Genomic DNA, 11,825 nt, shown 5'->3' with positions numbered 1-11,825 from the left:
AGAACATGTCTAAACTATCTGTCTGAAGAAGGGTCTCGACCCAAAACATCACCCTTCTATACAGAGATGCTGCCTGTCCCGTTAAGTTACTCCAGCATTTTATGTCTATCTTAAATGTTTCTTAAGCCTTGCAACCGTATCTGCCTCAACTACCTCCTCCAGCAGCTCGGTCCATACACCCACCACCCTTTGTTGGTGTATTACAACTGCTGTAAATTCAGACAGCATATATACACTTTTTTTACAAAAGGACAGAATGGAACTCAATGGGTCAGGCAGCATCTCTGCAGAATGTGGATAGGTGACGTTTCATGTTCTCCAGTGATCCTGTCTGACCCACTGAGTTACTCCAGCACTTTGTGTCCTTTTGTGTGTTAACCAGCATCTGCAGTTCTTTGTTTCTACTCTAGCAGTGCAAGTTCATTCGTCTTTCTTGTCAGGCAGCACAAGGTGCTCTGTGGTGATGTGGGGTGGTTTCAACAGGAAACACACCTGAAAACACATCACAAATTCAACCTTGTGATCCAGCTGTTCCCCAGATGTTTCATTCTGATACTGGCATTCCAGCTGCCAGGTTCGTGTGGAATGTTGAGTGGGCATCTGAGTGACAGATAGCATGGTGTCATTTGTTATTTTAAATACAATGTAGTATAAACACTGACAAAGAAAATACCAGCTCAGTGTGAGGTACATGGATTATTTAATTATTTTCCACAGAACACACACTTGATTTTGCATAACATCTTATTTCAAAGCAAGTTATTTGAAAATAAAATAATTTTGCTGTTGCATTGTTTTGGAACAGGAGTGATTTTGCGATGCTATGTGGCCCAACTTGGACAGCTATGAGCTGCTGTGCTAACCATGACAGTGATCTCTGCTACCCAAGTTCCCCATTCTGGGTGGTGATCACATAATCCTTGATGTACTTCAAAGGTTAGCAAATACAGTGTCCACCAAAAATGCAAGAACATTTAACAATTCCAGTGGTAAATTGGAACTCTATAAAATTAGCATTCCAATTCTTTACAGTAACTGAGGAGTACACACCACTTCAAGTATGTTGTACAGTGCATTAAAGTATTCATCTGAGAAAGGAAAAAAAATGTTAATACAATCCCAATTATAAATTCACTGACCTTACCAAAATATTATGGGCACTCTTTGCATTGCTGACATGAAGCTGGATCCAATGGAACAAACACTTTTTGTTCTCTCCATCAATGTACATTGAGAGTCAACTGGTTTCTAGAAAAAATGCAGAGTCTGTACTCCAGTGACCTTTACATGCCAGCTAATCATTTTGGGAATTGTGCAAGGCACCATGCCATTTATGTAATTATGTCCTGAATTATGTGTTGCATATAGCAGCACCCTGTACTGATTCTCAATAAGACATCTCCAACCCGTTAAAGATACAACTAAATTGCTTTCAGTTCTAACTGTATGCTCCAAAATAAAAATTGTCCTCGTGCCCAAAATCCCACTGTGCAGGAGGAGAACCAACCACCCCTTGGTTGTTGAGTCTGAAGTTTAAAGTATGGGTGGAAGATGAGGGGAAGTAGGGAGATGGTTTTGAAATATTCCAGGCTTTAAGCCTGCTGAGTTATGGGAAGAGTATAAATTTTGCGATCAAACCAAAATGCAAGTTCAATAATCTTACGACACAGTAAATTTATACAGTAAATGTAAACAGATGCAAGGATTATTGGACAGTGGGCATGGTTAAACAAACTGAAAAAAGCCATACACTAAATTCAGCTTAAGAGATAACATCTTTGCATTTAGAATTGTCTTATATTTGCCAAATACCATCTGTAGAAAATATTTCTCTTCATATTCCTATTTACATGGTGGAAGTTTAAAATCACCAAACGAACATGGAAAGGTTTGGTCCTGCAAGGTGTGGATATTGGAGCCAGTTAGATCAGCTGGATAGTTTTTTTCTACTTCCACATTCTTATTCTGGTAATCAAACCAGATATTCGATTCATTCATTTCAATTGTACATTATTTCTCTGTAAACAGCAGCAGATACCACAGACTCTCCTGTGACTGTAAAATTGAGATACACTCATTCAAAATATATAGCAGTAGTTCTGAAATTGGGCGTTTTACCAAAATCAATTTATGGTGGATAATTTTATATTAATTAACTAACTATTTTAATCTAATATATGTCCACCAAATACATTAAAGACTACAACATAATTGCAATACAGAACCACAATATAATGATGAAGACATCAATTGCAAGTAGTATTCAAGTAAATTGTAAGTATTACATTTAAGGATCTGGGAAGGGGGGGAACGGTGTAGAAACAAGTTCATCATTTTGGAAGTCAAATAAATAATTTTTGTTATCTGCGATTTTTTTAAGAACCAAAGTTAGATAACTACTCGATATTCATTAATACATTCATTCATATTGTCAAGTAAGAAAGTAGACCCGGAGAAGTAAAAAAAAGTCTCTTGGTTACAATTTACCCATTCGTTTGTATATTTAATTACAAAGCATCAGTCTCTACAAATAAATATCAGGTGCATATGCTTGATTAAATAAGTTGAAAAATTAATGGCACTTCAAGTGGAAGAGATATTGGAATGAAAACAGTTATGAATAATGGAACTCTGACAGTGGTGTGCAGCGCATGTTTGCATTTTAAACCAGTGCACTGATGCAGAACCAACTACTGTAAATCTGCTGCACTCAATCCCAGAAGCAAACCTTGAGTTACTTTGGAATGTAATTGCCAATGAAGAAAATACTGCCTTACACAAAGTAAACGTTGTTCCTTGCAGAGGGAACTTGCCGTTGAAAATGAACAGTTAAAGTGTTAAACCGAATTAGTGCCCCTGGCAAGTGAAAGGAGAACTAGAAATTTATTATTAATATTTTTTAATATTTAAAGATGATGATTACCGACATTAAATTTTAATAAACTGGGGTTATGTGATAGTTTTTGATGCCCTCCTGTTCTTTTTTTCTTTTAATTTCTTGATGTAGCGGATGCATGCTAAATACTGTACCATGGATATCATAAATTCATTCAGTATCTTGATCCAGTGGTCATTCAATCATTAACCTAGATACAAGGGTTAACAGGCAAAAGAAAGGGGAGAGCAATGAGGCCAAAACAAATCAACTGGTCCCAACTTCTGGTGTGTGATCAACTAACTCAGTAGTTTTGGAAGAATATTTGGAGACTCCTCCAGAATAAGTCCAGAACCATTGGGAATGTCAAAAAGATTAGAAATTGACTCACAATGTTCCTCTGAGATCCACCACCAGCAACCTAAATGCTCTTTTTCTTGGGAAGGTGGACATTGTTGCCAATTTATATCAAGCAATTGCCAGTTACATGTTTATGATGATTCACTACACTGGTAAACATGCTATAGTTTAAAGACTGTATACTTGATTCCCAAGTAATGTGGGATTAATGACTGACCACTGTTTGGACTCAGTTACGTCATTTGAGTAAACTTTCGCAATCTCAGCCAGCCTATTCATTGCAGATCAATGCCAAGGTAGTTTTTTTTGTTAGTGCAAAGCAAAACTTGGCAGCCTTTGGAATCTCAAGCAAGCTGCAGTCTCTGGAAAGTATCTCTGGCATTCATGTTGATCTACTCAGCCTCATCTAGCATTTCTTCCCGATGGGAGGAAGAGGAAACGCAATAAATATTTACGTATTAAAGAAGCAAACTGAAAGGAAATAAAAATATCTTTATGTTTGCTTAAAAGGGAATGTTTGAGAAACATCCGAAAGAATGGAGCAACTTTAAATTACTACTGAACTCGAGCAGAGCCCACTATGTAGAATAATCCCAAACTAGAGACATATGTACCCATTAAAATGCCATCTTATTTCAGAGTTTGTTCAATAGGTAGAGCGATTTATTCCTTGAATTTTAATTCTTAAGACAATAATTTATCACGTTGCAACTTCATTCAAAATATGTTCAAAGATTAAAAAGATTGGAACCTGATTTTAATATAATCAAGGTAATTAACAGAAGATCATAAGCCTAAATCTCTCCAGTGCTACCTGACTTGCATTTGATATTCAGATTTCCAGCATCTGCAATATTTCATTTTTGAATATTTTACATTCAAATGGATATTGGAAAGTTGAATGTTTCAGCACAAGACTGTAATTCTTGTTTGCAATAAGTTAAGAAACATGAACTAGGTACCACTACAAAGCCAGTCTTTTCAAGGAACGGTAGCAGATACTTGCACTACTTGATATTTGTCAGGTCTTTGAGAGACAAGTGAATGTACTGTGTGTTGCCAATGGTGAAAGTAAGTGCAATAAGTAGTGACATGGCAAATGGCATTTGGCTTTTATTGTAAAATTTAGAAATAGTGACGTTTTATTATACTTGTACAGGGTGTTGGTGCGGTTGCACTTGGAGTACTTTTGGTCCCTTTACTTAACAAGGTAGCATGGAAGACTTTCAAAAAAGATTTACCAGTTTACTCCAAGATGAAGGGATTATCCTATCTAGAGAGACTAAACAGATTGGGTCTGTATTCATTAGAGTTTAGAAGAACGAGGTGTGCTCTTATTGAAATATCCTAAGGGAGCATAACAAGGTAGATGCTAAGATGTTTTCATTAATGGGAGAGTTTCAAAATTTGAGACCAATCGTTTCAAACCAAGATATAAATACATTTCTTCTCACAGAGGGTAGTGGATCTCTGGAATTTTCTACCTCAGAGCTGTGGAGCCAAACCTAATATAAATACTTAAAGTGGAGGTAGATAATAAAAAAAAGATCAAGATTGAAGGCTGTAGGGATATGGCACAGTGGGAGGAGTTGTAGCCTGGAATAGATCAGCTTTGATTTACTGAATCGTGAGTGTTTCCAGGTTTCCTACTTCAGCTCTTATTTTCTTGTGTGTGACATTGCAGCGATAATTATTCGTCATCTGAATATTGGCAGCGATAATGGACATTAAAAGGCATTAGAATGGGTCAGTGAAAAGCGGTTTGCTATTAATCTAGAATTAGAAGTAAATGGAATGATATGTTTACTGTTAAAGTAAGTTAGAAATTCATAATCTACATTTTGAAACAACTAATCGTAATAATATATTTGATTGAAAATTAATACCTTATGACCACCTAAGAACTGCCCATTTAATTTGACAGTAAATGCACTACTTAGTAAAAATCTTTGCAATTCTTCCCACACTGGATTATATGTACTCCAGGTGTGACCTCTAAGGGAGATGAGAGAAGAAGAATGCAATTGGTAAAGATGGGTGCTTAATGATCGGCCCATTTCTATCCTGTATGACATTATGGTACTGGACAACACTGAAGCCAAATATCTGATTACATCATTAACCCCAGACCAATTTAGCTATTTATTACACATAGTAGTCAATACTGAATCTTAGATGAGGAAACTTTGTCGGGTTTATCCACTTAATCCTATCGATGGTACAAGTAGCATGCACAATCAGCCATTTATTTGTTCCAATTTTGACTGGGTCATGATCATCCATGGATTATTCAACTAGATCCCATTAAGGACAAAGTGTACACATTACTAATATCTGCTTGTTGAGAATAATCAATCAAATAATCAAACATGCCATTGCATTCACTGTCTATGCGGCACACAAAAATGAAATCATTTCTTTAGTAAAAATAGCCTTACAGATTCCTTTAATAGTGATGTTGCTATTTTTCATTGACATCATTTATTTTATTTTCTTTCCAAGACCATCCATCTGTGCTTCCGATCCCTTATCTGGCAGCAGCACTTCCACTGAGTAGCTAACCTTCTTGGAGTGAATGATACTGTATGTATTGTCAAATCTTAAAACATCTGGGGAAAATAAACATGAAAAATGACAATAAGATAAACATTCCAATTTATGGACATAAAATGATGGAGTAATTCAGCGGGTTAGGCAGCATCTCTGGAGAAGATGGACGGATGACGTTTCGAGTCAGGACTAAAGGGTTACTCCAGCACTCCCTCAGATCCTTGTTTCTACATTCCAATTTCTAGCCTGAGATGTCAACCAAATTAATAAACAAAATCTACACAGTTTGTAAACTATTTGGAAGAGAGGTGAGAGGAAAGTTTAAAGGAGATGTGCGGGGCACGTTTTTTTTACACAGAAGATGGTGATTGTGCGCAACACGTTGCCATGGATGGTGGTGGAAGCAGATAGGATAGTGGCACGTAAGAGACTTTTGGATGGGCACATGTGTACGCAGAGATTGGAGGGATATGGATTATGTGAGGGCAGATAAGAGTTGGTCTTCGCATCATGTTCAGCACAGACATCGTGGGCCAGAGGATCCTGTTCCTGTACTTATTGTGTTCAATATTCTATTAATAGAAAATTATACAGAAAGAAAATTCTGTGGCTCTTAAATAATTTATTAGAAGTGTACATTTATCGATGACTATTGTCAATATTGAGTTTGCGTTGAGGAAGCTGGGTTTTGATGCATGAACAGAAAGTTTAGTTAATCTCATGTACACCTCGAACAATATTTATAGTTGGTAGGTCATTCAGATGGAGATATATCTGCAAAATATCTGTCTGTCAGGAGGGAATATGAACTCCATGCCAAAATTTGTGAAAAATAAATTAACAAAGCACTAGAAATCAGGGTGAATTTTTTTGTGTTGTTGAAATCCAACTGGACTTTTTCAGACTTCCACATCAGATGTTGAGTTGTGTTTGCATGTAACGGGGATGAATGGAGATGTAACTGGAATTTTTTTTTAATCTTTCAAAAGGGGACAACTGGTTTCGTGACCTTATTAATTAAAGATCACACCTCAATCTTCTCAGTGAAACTGCAAAATGACATTTACATTTGTAGTCTTCCCCTGAAAACGGTACAGCTGTAAAGTTCAAATTTAACCAAACCTAAATCTAGTGATCAGCAAAGATGCATATTTGGGAATAGTGCATGGTCTGAAAATAATGAATCTCCTGTGTATCATTCATCTTGATCTGCAGTACCTGGTATAATGTTTAGTCCGTATACTTTCTTACTCCTAGCATTAAACGGTACAAGAAATGTATTCAAAAAAGAAGCTGGAGGAACTTAACAGGCCAGGCAGCATCTGTGGGGGGAAATGGACAGCTGATGTTCCTGGTTGTGACCCTTCACCTAGACTGGATGAACGTCTCAATGAAAGATTTTGAACCAAAATTGTCCATTTCCCTCCACAGAAGATGCCTGATCTGCTGAATTCCTCTAGCTGCTCTCAATGCTCTTTTTACTATAGATTCTGCCATCTGCAGTCTCTCGTGCCTTTAGGGGATTTCACTGATATCTTCTGGGGTCCACCCACCTTAATCACTGTAACTAAAGTATAAAAGCATTCATATATGTCTATGAACAATGTTTTGGATGACGCTTTACTACTATAAAGTTAGTGATTGATGGGGGAAAGCTATTGTGTGCAGAAACTGTAAATGCTGACAATCAAACATAATTAAAATTGGCAAATATATTGACATATTACCAATAGGCCACACCATTTTTTTTACCCTGAAAGTACTGAAATTATGAATTGATAAAAAGGCAGATCATCATTAAGCTTACTGACGTACAGATTCCAGGTTCCATACAGGTAAGTGTTCCATCCTCAGGCACCAGGTGACTGTTATATCGCTGGTTGGAAACCACTTCCACCATTTCACCAGCCTTTTGTCGTTCTCCAATCTTTGTCTTCAGATAGACACCAAACCCAATGTCCGCACTCTCAGTCATGAATTGCCACCTGGAAACATGCAACAACAGTGGAGATACTGAGAAACTGCACAGCCCCTGAAATTCAAAATGTCATCTTTGTGTATCAAATCCTTCTCCATCTCTTTAACCACCAGTTCTATAATTTACAACTGACTGCATTTCGCGATTAACATTTAACAAGAACATGAGGGGCAACCTTTTCACACAGTGGGTATATGGAACCAGCTGCCAGAGGTGGTAGTTGAGGCAGGTACTATAACAAAATTTGGGTAGGTACATGTATAGCAAAGGTTTGGAGTGACATGGGCCAAATGCGGGCAGATAGGACTGGTGTGGATGGGACATCATGATCAGCATGGTCAAGTTGGGCTGAAGGGCCTGTTTCCATGCTGTATGACTCTATGACTAACTCTGGCCACGTGTATCCCCTACTCCTTTAGCCACAATAGACATGCCTGGGAATTCAACTTTCTCGAACACAAGCTTTGGAAAACCCTCCCCGAAATTTCCCACCAATACAAAAACCAAGCCGCTGGAAGAACTAGGCGGGTCAAGCAGCATCTGTGGAAAGGGATAATCCATAATCCAGCCTGGCCCACGCTGTCTGACTCACTGAGTTCCTCCAGCAGCTTGTTTTTAGCTCCAGCTTCCAGCAATCTCCATTCCCATTAATACACCTCCTTCTCTTTCTTTCAGAATAACTCATTTTGGCTATTCTCCTGCCATTTCCCTTGGCTTTCCAATCACAGTTCTGTGAAGCACTTAGAAACTGTTTCCTACATGAAAGGCAAACCATAATTGTAAATGTTGTTGTTGCTCAAGTATTTCCAGTGCACAATCTGTTAAAGCTAACATCATTTCCTTTCAGATGCACCAGGCCAACAAATATTACAATGGTTATTTCAGTTCAGTTTCGAACTGCAGCAAAATGACTACATTATTGTCATTTTTTAATTAAAGTAGTGTTTTGGTAACCATTGTATTGACTGAATAAAAACAGCAGTAAAACTATTTAAATATAACCAATGAGTAAATCTGTAGTAAATAATAAATTGGTACATGCACTTATTTGAATTCCCCTGTCCCTCTAGTCCATATAATACTGCTAATAGTTACTATCCTTTCCCTTCATCAAGAGATTGGAATGGTCTTACCCACAGGTATTAAGAATTGTCAGTGATAGGTTTTATGCTGTTTCTAAAATGTTCTACTCCTGACTGTTCGGCCCAATGGATGTCTAGCTATTTGACTGATGAGAACTTTAATTATTGGAGGTTGTTAGATTCAAGTACTAGTCAGAGATAAGATTTAAATTCAACCCCTGTAGTTGAGGGTTCAATAGCCTCGTGAGAGTAGCATAATATTACCTTTGTTAAAAAAAAAATTTGTTGAATAAACAAGTAATAATTCCAGGTTTAGAAATTCTCCATCTTTCTCATAAGATAATCCATAAGAGTTTTCATAACTAGTACAGAATACAAAATACATACATTTTGAGCATCATGGAAGAACATTTTTTACCCCAAATGATTCAGCACAAATAATACAACAGACTTAGTCTCACCTCAAAACACAACCAGGGAAGAGAATCTCGTATTCAGATTGGAACGATGATCCCCTATTAACAGTGACTGTGCTTTCATATTGTTGTTTGATGGACTCAAGGATGTAATATGACTTTGGAACATCACCTCCAAAGTTTATCTAATTAAAGAAACACAGATTTTTAATAGTGTCAATTTTGATATTTCATTTTGGTTATTAAGCGAATCTATGCACACCCACCATTCTATTTTTGAATTATTGCTTAAATATTTTAATTTAAAAGCACCATGTAAATATTAATTGTACTTTTTCAAATAGTCCTACACGTTTATTGAAAACAATGTTAGACTTTTGCACGACGGATTCACCTCAACCCCGTTGCAGACATTGGACTATGTCTATGGAACTGATGCACTACAATGCTGAGACCTATATTTTGCACACTGTATCTTCACATTTATCTATTGTACTTGAATTTGACCTGATTGTATATATGTATGATATATCATATATTTTTGGATAAATACGCTACAATGCTGAGATCTATATTCTGCACTCTGTATCTTCCCCTGTGCTCTATCTATTGTACTTGAGTTGGACTTGATTGTATCTATGTATCGTATATCATATCTGCTTGGAAAGAATGCAAAACAAAGAATTTAAATCTTTGCCATTGAATCTCCACCGTCAACTTAAAGGGTTGACGGTGGTGATTCAATGGCAAAGATTTAAAGACCGCATGGATGAACTCCAAAAATTGTCCATCCCTGTTCATCAAGGAGGGAAATCAAGGACAGTGCTAAATCCAAGATAGAGGCATATAAATTGGCCAGAGGAAGCAGCAAACTGGAGGACTGGCAGAACTTTAAAACTCAACAGAGGAGGACAAAGGGGTTATTTACGAGGGGGAAAAATGATTCTTGCGGGGAATATAAAAACGGAATCTAAAAGCTTCTTTAGATATGTAAAAAGAAAAAGATTAGTGAAGACAAATGTAGGTCCCTTATGGGCCTGTCCCACTTATGCGACTTTTCGGCGCCTGCAGGTCGCCTGCAACATGTTGAAAATCCAGCAGCGACCAGAACAAGGTACGACTCTTTGGGCGACTACTCACGACCATACAGGCTTCACCCCGCGACATGTCGCCAGGGTGTCGCCTGTATGATCGTGAGTAATCTCCTCAGTCGCCCAAAGAGTCGTAGCGTCTTTCTGGTCGCCGCTGGATTTTCAACATGTTGAAAATTTTCGGCGACGTGCAACGACCTATGACGGGTGCCGGCAGTCGCCGAAAGTCGCGTAAGTGGGACAGGCCCATTACAATCAGAGACAGGTGAATTTATAATGGGGAAACAAGGAAATGGCAAAACCGTTAAATGAGTACTTTTGTTCTGTCTTCACTAAGGAAGACACAAACAATCTCCCAGAAATACTAGGGGACCGAGGATCTAGTGGGAAGGAGGAACTGAAGGGAATCCACATTAGTCAGAAAATTATGTTAGGTAAATTGTTGGGACTGAAGGCAGATAAATCCCCAGGGCCTGATGGTCTGCATCCCAGAGTACTCAAGGAGGTGGCCTGGAGGGTTAATGTGGACTGGAGGGTAGCCAAAGTAACACCACCTTTTTAAGAAAGGAGGGAGAGAGAAAACAGGGAATTATAGACCAGCTAGCCTTACATCGGTAGTGGGGAAGATGCTGGAGTCGATTATTAAAGATGTTATAGCAGTGCAGTTGGAAAGCAGTGACAGGATCGGTCAGCATGGATTTACGAAGGGGAAATCATGCTTGACTAATTTTCTGGCATTTTTTGAGGATGTAACAAGTAGAATGGATATGGGAGAGCCAGTAGATGTGGTGTATCTGGACTTTCAAAAAAGCCTTTGACAAGGTCAAACACAAGAGATTAGTGTGCAAAATTATAGCACATGGTATTGGGGGTAGGGTATTGACATGGTTAGAGAACTGGCTGTTAGATAGGAAGCAAAGAATTGGAATTAACGGGTCCTTTTCAGAATGGCAGGCAGTGACTAGTGGGGTGCCGCAAGGTTCGGTGCTGGGACAATATATATTAACGATTTAGACGAGGGAACTAAATGTGACATCTCCAAGTTTGCGGATGACGCAAAGCTGGGTGGCAGTGTGAGCTGCGAAGAGGATGCTATGAGGCTGCAGGGTGACTTGGATAGGTTGGGTGAGTGGGCAGATGCAGTATAAAGTGGATAAATGTGAGGTTATCCACTTTGGTGGCAAGAACAGGAAGGCAGATTATTATCTGAATGGTGTCAGATTAGGAAAAGGGGAGGTGCAACGATACCTGGGTGTGCTTGTATATCAGTCATTGAAAGTAAGCATGCAGGTACAGCAGACAGTGATGAAAGCTAATGGCATGTTGGCCTTCATTGCGAGAGGATTTGAGTTTAGGAGCAAGGAGGTCATACTGCACGGGGCCCTGGTGAGAACGCACTTGGGAGTATTGTGTACAATTTTGGTCTCCTAATTTAAGGAAGGACATTATTGCTATAGAGGGAGTGCAGCGTAG

At 38.3% G+C, this 11,825-nt stretch overlaps 1 protein-coding gene across 3 annotated transcripts in view; it reads right to left on the bottom strand.

Moving 5' to 3' along the window:
• Positions 1 to 683: 683 nt before the first annotated feature.
• The window catches only part of sec14l2 (SEC14 like lipid binding 2), a 53,800-nt gene continuing 42,658 nt past the window's right edge, over positions 684 to 11,825 (bottom strand). For 2 of the 3 annotated variants that reach the window (XM_033043326.1, XM_033043324.1), the window contains 3 exons: positions 9,307 to 9,446; positions 7,601 to 7,770; positions 684 to 5,844 (listed from right to left, as the gene is read on the bottom strand). In XM_033043326.1, the coding sequence (XP_032899217.1) occupies positions 5,717 to 5,844; positions 7,601 to 7,770; positions 9,307 to 9,446 (438 nt within the window). In that variant the 3' untranslated portion in view covers positions 684 to 5,716. The remainder of the gene's footprint in view (positions 5,845 to 7,600; positions 7,771 to 9,306; positions 9,447 to 11,825) is intronic. The other variant, XM_033043325.1, reaches the window with a different exon arrangement.

This window comes from Amblyraja radiata, chromosome 25 (genome assembly GCF_010909765.2).
Source record: "Amblyraja radiata isolate CabotCenter1 chromosome 25, sAmbRad1.1.pri, whole genome shotgun sequence".
NCBI classification, from domain to species: domain Eukaryota; kingdom Metazoa; phylum Chordata; class Chondrichthyes; order Rajiformes; family Rajidae; genus Amblyraja; species Amblyraja radiata.
The sequence above is the reverse complement of the archived record's forward strand: the minus strand, read 5'-3'. Positions and strand labels throughout refer to the sequence as shown.